Genomic DNA, 19,765 nt, shown 5'->3' on the forward strand with positions numbered 1-19,765 from the left:
AGCTATACTGTTCTTGTTTCACCTACCGCGCGAGAAATTAAAAGCGTCTTTTCTCAGGCGCTGGGAAGGTGTCTAAGCGGCGAGTGCATGAAACATAACAGGCTGTTGTAGGATTTTATCATGCCGTCTACAGGATGCTTTAACTAATTTTAATTACCTTAATAATCGGTCTTAAAGTCCCGGAAATGCCAAGTTCGAAATTGAATTAATATTAATGATAGTACATTAAATTTCTTTTTGCCAAATTGGAAGCCTTGTGAAAAATCATCTGTAGCATGACGACAAATGCAAAACTTCTGTTCAACAGCTTTCGTTTAAAGAAAATGGTATTCACTCTCAACTTAAAAACTGATTAGGACTCCTTAACACCACGTGAAAGTAATGTTGTTACTGAAATACATTTTATTAAAAATTAATGCTAACATGCCGTGGGGTTTTAACCACTAACTTCAGTACAAAGTTAGATCCACCTTGTACAGCATAATAAACAGTACCACATGACAGTACTTTTCGAAAGCCTTCATTTTCAATGTTAACACACTAGGGTTTCATCAAAGATTCAGCAAATTCGAAACACCCTGTAGAACATAACAAAAGGCAGCACATGAAATTACTGCCCAATAGCTTGCATTTTAAAGTTAAGACTTCCTTAAAACTGAGTTAAGACTTCCTTAACTTGAATAGCATAATAAATATAACTGCATGAAAACACTGCTCAATAAACCTGCATTGCTTTTCAGTCTTTGATCAGGGTCGGTCAGGGGTTTTAGGTATACGGTATACAGGGACATTTTAAACTGGGTATACTGTATTTTTACCTCAAATTGGGCCTTTTTGGGTATAAAGTATACTCTGTTATTCCAAATTTTGGTATTTTGCATGATTTTGAGGGGAAATTTTGGGTATACCGGGTACATGCTTTTCAGGTATACTGGTATACCGCTTACCCCCCTGACCGACCCTGTTTGATCATGGCCTCACACACTTGTTCAGCATAATACACACTACTCTATGAAAGTTCTGCTCAATAGCTTTCATTTGAATGGTCAACACTAGGGTTTCAGACTTAAAAGTTAGAACCACTTTGTGCAGCACAATAGACAGTACTACATGAAAGTAGTGCTCAATGGCTTTCATTTGAATAGTCAACTGTAACGATAGGTTTTTGGCTCTGAAGTGCACTAAATGCACGGGAACGAATAACCAGCTGGGGCGCTGTTTAATGGACGGCTTGTACGGCTTGTACGGGGGAGAAAGCTAGGTAGGTCTGGACTAAACAACTAGGTCTGGACTAAACAACTCTTGACAGCTGTAGGTAACTCGTATCTCGTAGGTAGCTTGAGGTAATTCGAAGGTAATTCGAGGTAATTCAAAGGTAATTCCAATGTTGTACAGTACAAGGCTTCTTATATATGCTTTACAGTGTGGCAATTAACGACAAGTGAACTACAAGTTCAAATAAGAATTTCAACAAAATAAACAATTTTCATCTAGTTAATCAACATCGATCTCTGTGAAGGAAATTGCTTAACACTTTATTTTTCCGTTCAAAATAAGTTTCAGGATATATATATTGCCTAAGATAAAGGTAAATAATAGTGCCACTTGCGAATGTGCTTATTTCGCGTTTTACAACAAAGATTAAATTACTGAACTAAATACAACAGGTACAGTTCTTAAGACTGAAGAGAAATTCCTTTTATGTTATGATTTACGATTCTGTTAATGATTCTGAACTCGATTCTATTAACGAACACTTATAAATTATACTTGCGCTAAATTTCAACATGATAAACAACAGAACATATTGGAATTATACATTTTCTGGAGGAATAACGCTTAGTTTGCAATTCTTAGCTAAGAGCGGAGCTAAGCTTTAGTAAGATAATAACGATCGGAAATTGCTATCTTAGAGAGTTAATATACTAAATATCACAATTAAAACTTGCACAAGGTCAAGGCTAAATCAACAGATGACATCTTAAAGTTTATTTTAAAAGCATAATTTTCCTAGTTCCGATATGTTTTCAAATATTTGAATCGTAAAGGGTGAGTTTCACCGTGACACAACACTAGGTTTCATGCATCCACAGCTGACTTCAAAGGTAGAATTTTTTAGTGCAGGACATGCAATAACTGAACAGCACCACGTAAAAGTACTCGTTTGATATGATCACACGGTTACTGTTCAAAAAGCTGGATATATTAAAATACGTCAACTATGATTCAGATGTAACAAACTAACCAGAGTACCGTATTTTACTTTTATGAAATACCGTTTTCAGGTTCAGTTAGCCGGCCCATGCAGTGACAGGCGACTTGAAAACCCTGCGAGTTCCATATTGGAACTCCAAACCTTTTTTTACCTGCATGTATTGGAAATGTTGAAAATGTTCACTACTTAAAAATCAAATTAGCGTATAATTGGCGAAGCCCAATTCAATTCCCAGCTATTAGCAAAGTTTGTTAATCTCAGGGAAATCATCTATCCGTTTAAAAACCGCATCATTTTTCGGCTGACAGATAAAATTTTGACAAATTTATAACCGCTATCACTCGTGAAACACCGTCAGACTCATTTTAGTGCTTCTGCACGTGCTGCACAAAACAAGCTAGAAAACAACAAGAAATTAAAGAGCGTACTTATAATTAAATAGTGTACCTCGTTAAGCCTGGACAGTCAAGCATTTCAATTCTGCTAATAAACGTGTAAGCCTTTGTGACTAAACATTAGGACCATTAGTGATGCACGTTTGAGAATAAAAATGCGTTTAGACCCCTGCGTTTCCTGTCTCGATTTTCATCAAGCCAGGTGGCAGGGTGTTTTTAAATTATACACTCCGATTCCTTTTCGAAATTTATGTAACACGCGTCATGCACCATTAGACAAACTACTGCCAGTGGATATTTTGACGACCCAAGACAAGTGTCATGCAAAAAAAAAAAATAATTTTTTTATTTAGTAATAAAGTGGTTTGGCTCCAACTAGTCAACCGTTCGAGACAGCCACGTTATCGGCCGAATGGAATCGGATTCTTTTTCGATAGAGCAACTGATAAACAGTAACTTGTCGCGAGTCTTGAAGCATGTATTTAGCTAACGTATTTACTATGATCAGCACTGATCAGCAACAGTGAACTTTCTACTGTTTAGCTCAGCTTTATGCACCATTCTGTTCGAGTAAAACTGTTCTTTTTAATGCAAGCCGGAATGTGAGGTTTTAAAGTTTTGTACGTACCTTTTGAATGAATCTGATTCTCCCAGCCTTTATTGCAATCTCGCATCAAAAGACGTTCTGCGATAAAAGAAGGAAAGTTTGATCAGTTTATCGTCAAAAACGTTGAGCTCGGACACAGTCATTAAACAAAGTCTTACTCCTCGAGTCGGAAGAATGCTGGGCTGAACGAGGTCCGATTTTCAGTATTTTATCGATATCAGTAAGCGTGGTCTTTTGTTGTGTCCCAGTGGGGTCATGATCCTAAGCAACTAATCTGTCACTTCGACAAATTGTATTCAATTCTAATTGTATTCGTTCACAGCTTCTTTGTTTCGTCGTTGTTGATTATTTTTTCAGTGCAGATAGCTTGGCTACAAATAACATGCAAAATATGATTTATGAAACAATAGAAGAGACTGAAAATACGTTGGTAATCTTATCATTAAAAACACAAAGCCACAAACATCTTGATAATTATATGTTAAAATTTAGTTTTAAAATAACTATTTTCTTTTAAGCTTTGACACCTGAGAGTGTTAAGTGTTAGAACTTAAGAAGTACTACTAGCGCGGAGCATTTATGGTGACGGAAAACTGAGGCCAATATATCCACTTGACAGGACTGACACCAAAGGTTGGCGCCAGGGGGGGGAAAGCAACTTCCCATACATTCTCTTATATGAAATCTGAGCGATGCTCTCACAACTTGCAAAGCAATCATCGGGGCGGTAGTCAGCGGATGTCTCTAAGGCGCATAAGCAGCTCCTTTCTTTGTGAACTTGTCAAAACAATAACAACATGGGACCAGTGAGAGAGTTCGATTTTTTTATATATGTAGTAATAAAAAAGACTTTCTAAGTTTTGTCTTTAAAGCAGCGAATATCTCCGGAAAGGTTCTTGGTGTCAATATGTGGTGTTTGTTATGAAATAAAACCATCACGGAAATGGTAATGAAAACGTGGCAATCGAATATTCCCGCGCTGGTCGGAGCTATTGTTCTTGCTCTATTGTTTCGAGGATGTTTGTTGACTTGGTCTTTCTTTGTTTTACTTCATTTACAATCCCCATGTGGGCCAGTTGAAAATCGTGGTACAAACATTTGCATTTTAGCACTGAAAAGTAGCACGGCATCACAAAATTCTGCGTTCTTAAAACTACACGACGATGACGAAATTTTCGGATAAACACGCTGCTTTTAGATTTTTAGTTAAGAGAATTGAACCCCTTTATAATAAGTGATTCCACGGCATAGCAGCTTCCATTTCGCGGGCAAAGATTGCCTGTTGCATCATCCTCCAAAAACCGCTGACTAGATCGTGAATTGATCGCTTTGCAAGTTGTGAGAGCATCGCTACTCGGTCCCAGACCTCGTTTCTTCCCCCCCCCCCCCCCCCCCTGGTTGGCGCCTTTGAAGTCCTAAAGCTAATATAAACGCTACAATTTGCCGACCCAATTTGCATTTTGAAATATGCGACTAAAAGGTTCACGTTAGCTCTGGTTTACTAAAATGGTAGAAGTCCGTGGACATTTATTGAAATCGATTATATTAATAAAATTAAAGCTCGCTATTTGGTAAAACATTTTTACCTTTCTTTCCGAGTTTAACTGGATTCGTTTGTTTCAAAAGCGTGTTACAAGTTCTCGGAAAAAAACCCGGACTTCTACGCAGGCTTAACCTTTCTGTCGATTATTCTTTTTTACTAACTGCTTTAAAACATTCAAAACAGGAGTAGCTACCCTAGAGTCAGTCGCTCTATACCTATACCAGGTTCCAAGACCAGATAAATAGGATAAATTTCCCCGTTTAAAAACTTCCTTCAAATAGTATATTACTTCATGCAAAACAAACAATCAATCAAACAAGCAAACACCAGCAAATGTATACCTAAACAGCTTTCAAGCTCTCACAGATATTATTTTGAAATAGAAGAAGAGACTTTAAGGCGTCTCGTGGCGGGACGAATGACAAAAATACAATTTGCTTACAACTATTTTACCTTACATAATCTGTAAACTTACCTCATGAATTGGACGTAAGACATGTCCAGACTGACCGGGTGACAAAGACGTTTTACCTTCTCCATTATAATAATTACATCGGGCATTGTGGCGTTTTTAGCGAGGTAAAATGCAGAATTCAGCAGGCTAAAATATATTTGACCAATTCAGCGGGCTAAAATATATTGGACCAATCATTCAGCGGGCTAAAACATATTGGGCCAATCAGAAAGGAGAAACTAACGAAGACAACCAATCAGAACTGAAGATCATTCAACTGCTCGCGCCATTTTCTTGCTGGCTGGCACAAGCTGGCATCACTTCAAGCCCCGTTTAATTTGAGTCGAGCTTTAACAAATTTAACTACAAAACTACGTCAGGTGATGACTGGTATCGCCTAGGCCTGCTTTGCCATGCGCTGTGATTCTTTGGAAGGCCAAATTCAGGATTGGCCTGAAATTTGGAAATCTACTCACCACTTTTTATTAGAGACCTTACGAAACCATTGACGACAACGTCGATTTAAAAATGAATTTTATTTTACTTTAGAATGTCGCAACTATTCTAATTTATTTAGTGCGCATGCGTTCGTGATGACAGAACTGATCTCTAGCAGAATGGTAAGCGCATCATTAAATTCAAACTAGAAACATGAAAAATTCGCCGGCGTGGTTCATGTTCCCCAGACTACGCAGAATTTGGTCATTTCACGTCGTCGTTTTGCAGATGACGACTAAGAAATGTACCGAGATGGATAACGCACGTGCTGTGAAGAGCTATTGTTGTGCTCATTAAACCTTTTCTTTGGCGAAGTTTTCGTTGCAGTCGCCATCCTGGTTTCGTTAGGTCCCTAATTATTCACCGAAGTGGAGGTAAATATCCAGATGTCTTTAACTTAGGATCACTGTTTGCCATTCAGTAAATAGATCGGGCACACTCATCGGCTTTGTTTATTTTGCTTATTTTGTATTGTGATTATATCGGGATCAGTGACTAATTTATAGACAAAGAAGTCGTACTGACTGCTACTGTCACGCAATTAACGTTCTTGCCCTGACAGATGTTCCTTCCCTAAGTAGGTTATATGGATTTCTCTGCTGACACAAATTTCCTAAAGCGGCCTTTACACGACAAGCTAGTGGCCAGCTCCTGTTGGCAAACTCAAGTTGGTGTGTGTGAACGACGCAACAACGTCAAACAAGTTACGAACTGTTGGCGACAAAATAGACTTTGTCTCTATTTGTCGCCAACAGTTTGCTAACTTGTTTGCCAACTGTTGTTGTGTCGTTCACACACACCAACTTTATAGTTTGTCGAGTGAAGGCTGCTTTTCTTTTCAGAGATTTTGCATCAATTCTCGTTTAAACTCACATTCGAAATCAGCAAACTAAATAACATTTACCGGCGTTAAACGGTAATAATACAGGTCACAAAAAATGGAAACCCGCACACAGTTATAGAACTTATAAGCCTTAATTCAATAAAAAGGCGCTAACCTTTTCTTTATCTGCTGTCTTGTCATCTCAGTCCTCCCCAATTAAATATCTCGCTTTCCTTGAAGCAAGATTTTTTGAGTTGGATGTGCTAAACCAAAACTTTATGGCGAGACAGTTCAGTTTCTCTCGATATGAAACTGATAGTATAAGTGACCTTCTCCGGTCGGTAAATATAATGAGTGCAAATCCACTCAGATCTAGATCTCTTAATATAAGTTATTAATGGCTTCCAGGTGATATGCAAATTATCCACCGACAAGACTGTCTGTTATCATGATAGATAAGAGCTTAAAATTAAGACAGTGGATAGTTTTTCGTGGCAGTTAGGCAGCAAGGAACTGTACAAGCTTTATTCTCGAGTATTAATTAATTACTGAATTACAGATTATAGATTAATTAGAATACGTCACACGTCAAAAATTAAATATATTTAATGTGCGTGAATTGTAGCTTTCTAGGGTACCTTTATCGGAACAGCAATCAACAAATACTTCCGCAATTTGTCTTTTTTATGTTAATTTTATAGCTTACAATCGTACGTTGCTAGCAAATGGGTCGTTTATAAATTAATAAGTCGCCTAAAAACATAAGCTACCGCTTAAGATTCCGAATCCTTTTAAAATTTGATTATCCCGACCGGTATAAAATGATTGATTTTACTCCTGAATATTTCCACCGTGTTTATAGGAAATTAACATCGTTTCATTGACCATGAAAATGTTTCAAAAAGTGTTTCAAAAATGTGATTTTGCGAATAATAAAATTCTCCAAGTCGCTCATTCTTGGTCAACTATACGCCCGGAGGAAATTACAATTTCATATTCATTTGCGCATTTGTTTATCAGTTGATAATTTTTCATATCTGACACAGACTATCCACTTATTGACTGGAGGCCCACAAGAATATATTTGTCTGATATTTGCTCGAAAGATCACCGAGCGCACATGCACGGTAAACAAGCCCTGAATATAACACACATGCAATAACTAGGCGTAAAGTGTATTCTGTCTGCCAACGTGATTGAGCTTCGCACAATTGGCAAGTTGTGAAACGTGTCGGTGAATACGGCTCAATGGCTGTTGAGTCGCGTGGGCACTGCATGAACTCTCAAATCTAAACTACTTACTCTACAAAGCCTTTCTTTAAAAATACGTTATCTACGGCTATTTAATTAATTGTAACGTTCTTGCAAATTGTCATACTTATGAAACGCTTAAAATGGAAGATATCAACGTTTTAAAGTATCTTGAACGCTCAGTAAGCGCGTTTTCGCCAAATCGCACAAAACCCAACATTTTCACGCTATAATAATGACTTCATTTGACTTTTAAGTTCAGAAATGGAATTTGCGATTAAAAGAAACTGATTGAATGTTTTGATAATATTTAAAGAAATTGCTGTATTTTTAATAATTTGTCAGCCGCTCTCACCCACACGCACCCATGTTGCGATCGTTCGTTACATTTTTCTTTTCCAACTGACGTAATCGTGAATCAACAGACTCGTCTTGCTTAGTCGGTGAAGCTGTTATAGCCTATTTTTACCCGTCTCACAACGCCTATTTTTTTTATCTTGAATGCAGGTAACAAAAACTGCTTACGTCATATGCATTGCATTGACAGGTGCAGGGCCTCACTTCCAGACCGCTTTCACTGCTCACGTGACCTCGTAAATGTCAGTAACATCGGTTAAATTAAGAGTACATAATGAACTCCTAGTGGAGTGGATGAAAACAACTTTAGCTTACCGGTAGCGGCCTTGCTTTAGAATTAATTGAAGTCTTCTGTTATTGAATAAAACAATTAGATTCTATTTAGCCTTGGGTATGTTCAGTTATAAGAAGAAGTCATAATGTCACTCGCCTAACGCTCATGGGCCACTTTTTTGTTCTTACTACACTTTGACGTCATCTGTGGTCTATATCTGATCAGACGCTTAGCAAACATTCGGTGAGCTTGAATAAATTGTATGATACTTCATATATTATGTCCATATCTTCATCTTCTAAGGGTATACGTATATTACGAACTCACAAAGAGACCAGCTCCCAGTTGGCTTGATGGTTCAGTACCACTGCACCATTTTATTTCCTTATGTCTAATTAAACACTTAAACATCTGTCCAATTTTAGGACAATGGAAGACAAGCCTATCGATTTTTTCTTTTTAATCGGATCATTTTTCTTTCGCTTGAATTAAAAAAATGGTATGTTCACTTACAGTGGTCATGCATATAGCTGCCAGATAGCTAGTTCAACAACAACTGCCACGGAATTCTGCGCTCGTTGCAAATATAATAAAAGGATTGATCACGTGCTTTAGATAGTATATAATCAGAGTTATTGTATATGCATACTGGAAGCTCAGATTGTTTTCAAAATTTCCGAATTCCCACAGCAGCATTGTAAAGACGCGAGGAATGGAACACAGGTGAAAGGCGACGACAAGTAGGATTAGCGTCTTAACCACTCGAGCTCTGCTCTGCGTGAGTTTGCGGTGTGCATGGGTGTCTAAGTCGCTCGAGTCGAGCTGAATGGCTGTGGAGTCGTCAGTACCAGCCATGACGTCAGTATTGACTACTTTGACAATGTAGGAGTACGTATAAGTTTGAATCACCAAAGGCACGATTACAAAAACGACTGCGAGATAAACTACATACACCTGGAGAAAAATATGCGATGGCCATTCGACCCCGCATGCTGAAACACCCTCTATGACCGTCTCTTGTACGATCAAAGCAATGGGAAGGCCACTGGCGATGTAACAAGCCAACCATATAACGCCAATAGCTTGTTTTGTTCGGCGAATGGAGAGCTTTTCTTTAAATGGCTGTACTATTCCCCGATATCTTTCCAAAGCAATCACGGTGTGGGTTACCACCGATATGCATACAATAACGTCTTGGAGGGGCGCTAAGAAGTGGCAGAGAAATTCTCCGAGAGGCCAGCCGTGATACATCTCCACAAAGCGGAGCGGGGCGACAACCACCGCTACCAAAAGATCAGCAATGGCGATATTCATGATCAAGTAATTACTCGAAGTCTTGAGGTTTCGCTGGCGTTGGAAAATGGTTCCAATAACTGTTAAATTACCCAGAAAGCCAAAGACTATCACAAATGATAGGAGAACCACAATAATCGTTTCAAATTCATTTGTTCCATAGAATCCCATTGAACCAATTTGCTCTTGAGCCGCTGAAGAATTGCCGGTAGCGTTTTGTGTTGATGATGAGTTCGCCATAACGTGCTAACGTCAGATTACGGATAAGTTGACAATAATTTGGGACGAAATGCCAAATGTTGATCGTCGTTAGCCTTGTTATACCTGATAAAATAATAATAAGACAGATCGATGTGTGAATGTTTTTCTCATTTTACCCAATCGGGAAAATAAAATAAGGGACTGGTCAATAAGTACAGGGGGGGGGGGGGGGGTGGGCCGGAGCAGAAAGGGGGTGGGTCATCAGTTTTTGAGCCCTCGAAAAGGGGTGGGTTATGTAATTTTGATCTACACGTAGGGGGTGGGTCATCTTATTTATTCACTTACTTTTAACTGTTATAGTTCCAAAAAAAGTTGTTTTCATCAGTATATAAAATTGATAAATTTCTCCATGTAAGCAGTTTTAAATGAATTTCTAGCGATTTCAAAAGGCCCATATATAAAAATTTCCCGGGGGAGCATGCCCCCTGACTCCCCTAGATGGCTTGTAATCATATCATTAGTTTTACCTGACTCTATTCGACCTACATAGATTCACGCTGGGCTTTAGGCCTTTAAATACCAGTAAACTCTTTTATTACACGACTAAGGTGGTCCTAGGGCTAATAACTAAATCAGCCAATCAGATTACTTAATTTCCGGTCCCGCGAGGGCCGATATTTTCCAAGTATCGGACCGGATTTTGTCCCGGATGATCCCGCGCTAATTCCCTCGCGATTTAGCGCAAGATTTTTGCTAGATTTTTTGCAAGATTTTTTCGGAGTTTTTATTGCTTTGAAAATGAAATGACCTTAAACACAGAAATAGTTATAACTCCTTTAGCGAGCGTAAAAGTTCTGCCGCACATTGTTTTCCACGACATCTACCGGGTAGCAATTCCCACTACACAAAGTTTCTAGTCGTGTAATAAATCTCTTATTAACCAAGCTTGCTCGGGACCGTACTGGGCGAATATTGGCCCTCGGTCTTTTTTGTACGGACCTCGCTGCGCTCAATCCGTACTGTCAAGACCTCGGGCTAATATTCGCCCAGTACGGCCCTCGCGCGTGGTTAATAAGATATATTTCTCAAACAATTTGCAAATATGAATGATGGACAGTGGTTGTATTTTATGTTATTAATTTCTGTATAAAAATATGAACTCTTCAATAATTGATTATGAATTAATATCATATACTGATTTAGTTTTTTTTGCATATGTTTGTGTCTAAATTTCCCCATGGACTTTACACACAAATATGTGGAAAACTTACAAAAGGCTAGTATGAGAAGTGATAAATTCATCCTTCTTTGGTGTGTCAAGAAATGGAAAAAGACGTACATGGACCAGCAGTGTCCATCAGGGAAAATGTCTATGTAGGGAATTTCACTTAAAAAGCTGAAGTCAAATAAAAAATCTCCAACCCCTAACAGATGATAAAGAAATGATAGGTCCCTTGATTTTTTTTAGCAAAGGGGGTGGGTCATGTAATTTTCAACCCCCTGTCAGGGGTGGGTTAGTCGGTTTTGAGCCAGACGGAAGGGGTGGGTCACAAATTTTCGAGCCACCACTTTTCCAATTGCTCCGGCCCACCCCCCCCCCCCTGATACTTATTGACCAGTCCCTAAATGCAAAACGTGCGATAAATATAGTATTACATTGTAAAGTTGCGCCAACAAATCATGAGCTGACGCATTTAACCTTGATGTAATGAAATGATGTCAGTTTTAGCCAATTTATTTCCTCGTAGGTTGCTTTTCGTAGTTGCTTTGAAACTGTTGACAGAATATTATCACTCCTCGAAGAAATGAAAAACAAAGGCCTTTGAAGTTGTCCGCTAAAATCATATCTAATAAAAAGCAAGCGAGATTTTCACTGCACGAAAAAACGGATTTACAACCTAGCAAAATCGTAGCAAATATGAAGTAAATACCATATTTGAACGACACTGCTCAAATTTGCTCAGAAACAAATATCATGATTGCATTATATTTGCACACAAGGCAAAAATGGTAAATACCGCATTTACTCAATGTTTTCATACCGGTAGCAAATGTAAAGATAAATTGTACATTTGCGACAGCTTTTCTGTTGTAGTAAAGGTGAGGTAAATAGTTAAATTTGCTAGACGAAAAGTTGTATTTACACGTGTAGCAAATATGTTGCAAAATATTACATTTGCTTAGCTTTGATCATATTTGAACGCAAGTCAAACTTTGTGTTTGCTGTAAAATTGCAAGTAAAGCAAAGATCTAGTAAATGTCGTCTTTGCTCCGCATTTACATTGATAGCAAATACTTACAAAAGTGAAGTTTACTTCGCTTTGATGATATTTGGACATGAAATAAACTTGATGTTTGCACACATTTACTATAGCGTGACAAATACGAACAAAAATCAATTTTACTTTCGCAGTAAATAGCAGGCAAATATATAAATTTGCCTCATGAAAGGAAGGATTTGCACTGACGGAAATACCATATTTGCTTTCGTTTGGTTATGTTTGCTATATAGTCAAATGCCATATTTGGCCAGTATTTGCAAGAAAATAAGGGAGGGCAAAATAGTAAATTTGCCTAGTCTTTACATGCTATTTACAAATAGAAGTGCCAGTGAACATTCACTGATCATGAAAGCCTTTGTTTGAACAAGCATTTAAAACGTTGTGCCAAACAAGCAAACTTCCCCTCTCACTAGTTACTTGTATAATGAAAAATGAAAATGGAAAACAGAGAATGATTAAAATAAACAAAACAAAATGCATGCACACATTTCAAGCTCTATATGTAATTATTTATTTCAACAATGTCACATGGCACCACGGAATCAAAAGAAATATTATACATATCTTGAAATAGAAGTAAAAGAAAAAAAAAAAAAAAACAGCTAAGCACTTTGAAACAGTCTTAAAAAGGGCATATACAATGCTTTCTATTTCTTTACCGGTCATCACTAACTTAAAATCAATAACTATTCTCACATGGTAAGCAGCTTAAAACTTTTTTAGAACAGTAAGCATGAGATGCCTACCATACTTAATGTTCTTGATTGACTGTTCGTAACTGTTAAATGAATAAAATATTATACTTGTACATGCCGGTAAGTACATGTATCTTTAAATATTGTCAGAAGGCAAACAGCTAAACATTTTAAAACAATAAGTATAAAACTCCCCCAAACATCTACATAAGAAATATTGTAATTATGATCAGTAAACTGTTTTAGTGTATGTATGTGAACATTTGGTTACCATGAATCAGCCATTGTCACAGACAGTTCAATGCACATTTGAAAGATCAATGACAGCATGAAAAGCCTAACTTACAGTAGCTTGTTCACAAAAATGAGGTTTTTGCATAAAAAAGACAACTAAACATTAAAAAAAAGAAAGCATTCAATCAAGTACAATGTACATGCAGCTTTCAGGAAAACAGTACTGTAATAATCACCATTCAATAGTTGAAATTTCCATTTTAAACAATTAAAGTTCTCAAAAAGTTTAAAACAAAATAGTATGAGATTTTAGTTTTTTTCCTTTAAGCTTTAGAAATGCAGTGATGCACCCCATTATTAAACAAAAGGAGGGCAGAAGGTACCAGTTATGCTAGGGCAAAGGAATGCCATCAGGTGCAAAGGAGCTCAAGATTGCATATTGATGCCTTTTTGCAGTCCTTCTACAATGTATGTGCTGCCTTTCAGTAAATGGTGTGCATACATGTAACCTGCATTAAAGCAGGACTGCGCCACTAAAGTGTGCTGGTGCTAAAGAATTTCTTTTCTAAGCCTGGGCTCTCACAGCCATCTCTGTTTCCACTCTCCTCTTCTATCTCTGGCATGAAATACTCAGACAACATAAAGTCCACAGTCAGGAATTTCTGGTAGTGATCTTTTTCCTTTACTGTTAGGATGTGGACTGCTCTACTGAAAGCTTTTACCCTCTGCCTCTTTTTCTGTAAAAGAAAAATATATTTAAGAAAATTATTTATCAATGGTAACTCTTGAGTCACAAATTGACAATAAAATGTGGGTTTAAAAGAATACCAATCCAAAGACCACTCTTTCTTAAAGTCTTTAAACAGAAAGGCCTAAGAATCTATTTAGAGACAGTAAACTGTGAGAGCTATGCAAAATGCATGAATCATTGTACATGTACTGGTATGTATTTTGAATGTGAATGCACACAAAATATCATGCACATTACAGTTGTAGCAGCTAGAATTAGAACTACAATGTGTTTTTTTTTAAATAATGTAACCAAAATACACAGCATTGCATTCAAAAATTTAATCTTCTTGTTTTTCTTCTTGCGCTTTCATGTAAGAACCTTCTGCTTGCATCCATAGCTAAATAGACTCTGAATATTTAAATTACATTTTGTATTCACATACACTAATTGCAATTAACTGTACAAAATTCTAGAACACTGTTGAATCATAAAAAAATTACCATATTTAGATGGCTTTGGACGCTCTGCTCCTTCGAGAGATGTTGACTGCATTTCTTGAGTTAATGACACTTTGCCTTTACTTTGTCTGAAAATGGACACCCATAGCAGCTACAAAATAATAATAATCCAAAAAAATCAGTTTGTTCAAACATGGCAAAGAGAAATATTCTTAGATTTAATCATCACTAAACTATTCAAAAGATGTATTCATGAGTGTTTGAAATAAACTATTCCAAACAAAAATAAGAAGGAGAAAGACTTGGGGTAAAGTTACAGTAAAACTACATGTATAATCTGCACCTTTTTGCACAATATTTATGACAAAAATTTAATAGCAGGTGTGGGTTATCTATTGAGACACCTGTGGTTAGAGTTCTCAAGAGCTTACTTAATGTTCATAAAACTTCTAGGATGTCACTGAATAAACACCACAAACTGTTGTTTCAGATTTCCAATTTATCAATGAGATCAGTGACCATGCATACTCAACAAAGGCAATTAAAATTATACTGGTGAGATTAAAATTTTTAAACCAATGAAAAATTCAGACTAGGTTCTGCAACTGTACTTCTAACAAAACAGTTGATAGAGCTAGAAGTACATTAATTTTGTGAGATAGAAGAAAAAAGAGGGTTTACTTTTTATGGTGCCAACTGGTACTTTGTACACCAGCTTAAATTTGCCATTGTTGTCAAGTTCATTGAATCTAGGTTGATTTGGGTGCCTGCCCAAGCAAAAAAACCATATTCTTTGTATTGGAAAAGGAAATGTTGGTTAAATGGCCTTTCAGCTTGAGGATATTATTTAACTTACAAGTGACTAAAGAAACCCTTTTTCTCTTCTCTGAAAAACCTCAGTAGTCAATTTGTGGTTCCAGAAAATACATTGTATCCATACCATTTCCACTAAGGGATCTTTCATATGACTCCCCTCCTGTCTAAAAATTTTAATTTAGCTTCAAACATTGCTTTAAATGTTTGGATCTTTGAGATCCTCTCCTTCCCTTAAATTTCCAACCTCTCTATGGGGAAGTATGAATATTTTCTGGAGTTTACACACTTGGTAAAACATTTGATTATAACTTAACAAAATTCTAAGATCTGATTAGTTTTTTATGGCGAGCCCTGTTTATTCGCCAAATTGGGGCGTGTGCAGCTTAAATGCCCAACAGCACATTTGCATGTTGCCGTCATTTGACTACTATTATTTAAATGTTGAATCCTCGGTGGGTTTGAATTTAAAACAAATTGCTCTAATTAAAATGATAAAATAGCTGATAGTTTTAAGAGATCAAGGATCAATGTAATACCAAGTAAATGCATTGTGTCTAAAATACGGGCAACAAATGCAAGGAATGGTTGGTGTAGTAAAAATATTTCGACTAAGGTGACAAACAGGTAGCTTTGATTTTACTGAAGGATGGTACATTTGCACATGAAAATAAAAAACAAGATGGAACTGTAAAAAAAGTAGGCATAATTCCCTGCTTGCTTTTAGACCATTGTTCAAAGATGGTGCTATGAACGCTTGATATGGTAGGCTTTTTTGCAAAGTAATAGATTCCAATTGTCATCGCTGTCTATTATCTTTCTGTTTGCATGCCTGGTTTGGGGGAGAAATTATCTGTTCCGTTCATTAGCAGGTGGGTTGTTTTTATTGATAAAAATGTCCAGTAGATTGTATTAAGTATCTTTGTTTTGTATTTTCATGTGCATATATTAAATGCAATGTACCAACCTTCAGGATTCTTAGGTTGCATTTAATGCCTGTATTATAGACACAATGCATTTACTCGGTATAACATTTATCCTATATTATTTTGTATAAGTACATTATAGGACTTTGTGTCATCCAATTATATCTGTAAACATGCACTCAAGAGAATAGCAAATCAGTCCCCTGCTCCATAGTTATCTGCGTTTTTCCATCACATGTGAATGATTTTAGACCAAATATCACAAACTGAACTATTAAAACTCAGCCCTATTACCAGGATGAATTTATATAAGACAAACAACCAAGTAGCAAAGATAAAAGCTCTATTTCAGAGGAATGTTAGTATGTTTGGTAGGCAGTTTGATCCTCGCAGTCTTACTTACCGTTGTATGGCATACTCGATAACATCAAATACCGGTGTGGATGACGCTGTGGGCGATGAACGTTCCTGGTTAAAACTGTCAGTGAAAGATGGGCTGTTGTTCGAGGACGTTTTGCTCACTGTCTACATGGCCGTTGGACCGTTCGGGCTCGAAGATGATGGCTGCGTTTGAGATCGCGAAGCTCGAGGTGTACTTGTGAATTACTGTTTGCATCCCTCATGTTCAGAGTCCCGTTTGCCTGTTTGGTTTGGTGATTTTGTTGCCATAATAGAATGAACTAACAAAAAAAAGCGACAAACTGAAATAAAATGGCGCTTCTAGGTTTGAATCGGTTTGAATGGGTATATAATCACCACGTGACAGCCATTGACATTTTCATTGGCTAAAACAGCATACTGACGTCAAACTACGGGAGGACCTGGTGACGAATTGGTACATCTCGTGTTCAATAAGTGAAGTAGCAAATTAGCGTAAAGCCTTACCACTGACACGATTTTTGCCGGGAAAAAGCGGGAATTTTTAACACGAATAATTATGTCGGCCTCCAGCTAAAAAATCGAGAATGAACGTGAATCTTTTTGGAGAAAGAATACACCAGAGGAAAAAGCGAGGATGTAGAACGAAAAAAGAAAACGAAAGAGAAAGGTTAGGTCTTAGAAAAAGAAGAAAACGGGAAAAAGATTGTGCTTGCACTTGAGGATGATCAAGCGACGACCATGGAAGATTTGACAGCACGATTGCTCTATGTTGTGAGAAAGTGCTAAGCAAAATGGCTGACTTTACATCGTCGTGAACAGGCAAGTCTTAAAGAAATCATCTTAATCTTTCGTATAACACCTTTTTGTACAATCTCTTCAAAGTATTGATATCATGGCACACCAGTTGCGAAGGCTGATGACAATTGGATCATTATTGACTTAATTACCACTGGCTATTTTGAACAAAATCGATCTACAATCTTAAAGCTTAGGGCCGGTTTACATGAAAGGCAGGTGCCCCGGCTAACCCAGCTACCCTGGCGAGCCAACTTTTCATACGTTTCTCACAGGCGGACCCCCCCCCCCCTTTTTTGCGCAGCATTTTTTTATTTCTTTGAAACTGCATAAAAATAATAGAATAAAATTGTTTTATTCGTAGTTGTTTCACTTCCACTACTTCGCTACATTGTTCAATATACGAGACGAGGCCTGAAGAAAAACGACAAATATGAACTATTGTTGTAACTTCTGTCCCTTTTAATCATGCATAAAAAATATTAAGGTATACAACCCCCCCCCCCCCCCTTTCAGGAATTCCTGGATCCGCCCCTATTTCTTTTGAAAACACATTGAAGTGTTTACATACTAGGCGGGAAGCCCGCCTTGCCTGCGCACTCGGTCTACTTGCCGGGGCACCTTTCTAGGTAGGATAGCCTTTGTCATGTAAATTGCCTGGGCTATCCTGGCTTGCCGGGATAAGTTTTTGCACGTGTTCTAAATTTAAATATGAAGTTAATGGCATAAAATGTATAAATTCTGGACCAAAACAGTGCTATTTAACCAAAATTAGTTCAAATTAGTTTTATCTGTTGACTGGAAAATATAAATTTATTTGAGCAACAGCTTATTTAATAATCTGAAATTTTCTTAGGAATGATTATCCTTATTTACGAAACAACAAATTTAATTTCATTTTGGTGGCCAAAGACTTGAATTTTGATTGAGTTCCCCCAAAAATACACGCAGTAAATGTTTAAGAGCTTGCGCATCAAAGTATAATAAGTTTGAAGACGGCTAGCCTTAAATATTCAGTAAAAAGTCATATTTTTCTTCAATCATTTGGATCTACATGTACCCGGTACATGGTTTTCCCAGGCAGTAACACGCTTCAATGACACTGTTCTTAACTCGGGTAGAAGGGCTGTGAATTCTGCATGTTAAGGCGGGCTATGTTCATCCCTTCTAGCGGGGTAACTCGGGTAGCTGGGGCACCCTCCATGTAGGAGGACACAATATTGACAATAATGACAGATCACAATATTTTGCGGAAACCAAGTTTAATAATTGTTTTCTGATTTGATCAGTAAATTAGTTTCGCTCATGGGAACCGCTTGCTTTTTGACAGACTAAAACCTAACTGCACCTTCGATAATACAAGCTGTTTTTATGAAATGTAAAATTCTGTTTGTTTATATAGACTGTTCACAGCCCTCTATTTTTGTGTTTTTGATTATAAGTATAAATTCACTGCTCACTACATGTAGTTCATTGTTCATTGTCTGGGGCTTTAATGTGCCCAAAAGAGTGAACTTTCATCACTCATATGCTCTCTTTGCATTGGTTTGCTTAACTAAATCAAAATCATTTTAAGAGGGTAGCAAAGAGTTTATGTGTGACACATGATAAGGGGAAAAATAGACCATGATGGTTGAAAATAGCGAGAAAAAATACTGTGACACAATTGAAAATGGAGAGAAAACCCTCCCCACAGAAGGCTGTTTGGGTTACAGTGTAAATTCCCCCCCCCCCCACCCCCTCCCACTCTTCTGGAAATTCCAGATAATTTCCATATGTTCCTTGAAATAATAATTTGGCTTTTGAGCCCCCCTTCCTCCCTGAGAATTTTCAATGACTATGGATATTTTCTGGAACTGTACAATCCAAGATCTCAGGCTAGGGAAGCCCCATATGTAGTTTCCACTATTGGGTTTTCAAAATGTGGTCATTTTTAGGAAGCCCACTGTCAAGATGTGGTCATCTTTAGTCAGTCAGTGAAAACTACAGTAGAACCCCGGTAACTCGAACTTGGATAACTCGAACAACCCCGCTAACTCGAACTAGCTTCTATTTCCCTTGGACCCACTTTTCATTCATTTTTACTTGGTTAATTCGAAAACCTCGCTAACTGGAACTTTTTTTCGCTTCCCTTCAGAGTTCGAGTTACCGGGGTTCAACTGTATATAACAATGTAAATACCAATCATGATTGACAATAAATAAGCAAGCAATTATTTTATTATTTTCTTGAAACCCTTTTTATTATAGACATAACCTTCACATAGAAAAAAAAAACAGTTGAGGATTTACTGATGAAACCATGTTTTTTAGCCCAAAGGTGACAACGAAGAATAAGAATAAACAATAATTTATTATTTTTTCTTGAAATGATCAAATCCTTCAGTTGAAATAATGAAAACGAATTATTGAACAATTTGATTGTTATTGTTGGTATTCAGCTTTCCACTTTCTTCATGAGTATCATAAATGACTGTAATGGAAACTTTATGAAATCCCTTACTCCACTTTCAAGCAGTGGTTACTTTATAGAGGTGA

General features: G+C 37.2%; 1 protein-coding gene and 1 long non-coding RNA gene across 12 annotated transcripts in view; both read right to left on the minus strand.

Moving 5' to 3' along the window:
• Positions 1 to 8,762: 8,762 nt before the first annotated feature.
• LOC144653892 (substance-K receptor-like) overlaps positions 8,763 to 19,765 on the minus strand; it is a 106,621-nt gene continuing 95,618 nt past the window's right edge. For 10 of the 11 annotated variants that reach the window (XM_078514023.1, XM_078514028.1, XM_078514027.1 and 7 more), the window contains one exon: positions 8,763 to 10,034. In XM_078514023.1, coding sequence (XP_078370149.1) covers positions 8,964 to 9,950 — 987 coding nt within the window. In that variant the 5' untranslated portion in view covers positions 9,951 to 10,034 and the 3' untranslated portion in view covers positions 8,763 to 8,963. Of the gene's footprint in view, positions 10,035 to 11,567; positions 12,006 to 19,765 lie in introns of those variants that run through there. The other variant, XM_078514019.1, reaches the window with a different exon arrangement.
• On the minus strand, positions 13,519 to 16,791 carry LOC144654925 (uncharacterized). The gene is made up of 3 exons (XR_013571020.1): positions 16,456 to 16,791; positions 14,356 to 14,464; positions 13,519 to 13,859 (listed from the first exon to the last, which is right to left on the minus strand). It is a non-coding gene; the product is annotated as an uncharacterized LOC144654925 (long non-coding RNA).

Source organism: Oculina patagonica, chromosome 5 (assembly GCF_052425735.1).
Source record: "Oculina patagonica isolate OP01 chromosome 5, crgOcupat, whole genome shotgun sequence".
Classification (NCBI taxonomy): Eukaryota; Metazoa; Cnidaria; class Anthozoa; order Scleractinia; family Oculinidae; genus Oculina; species Oculina patagonica.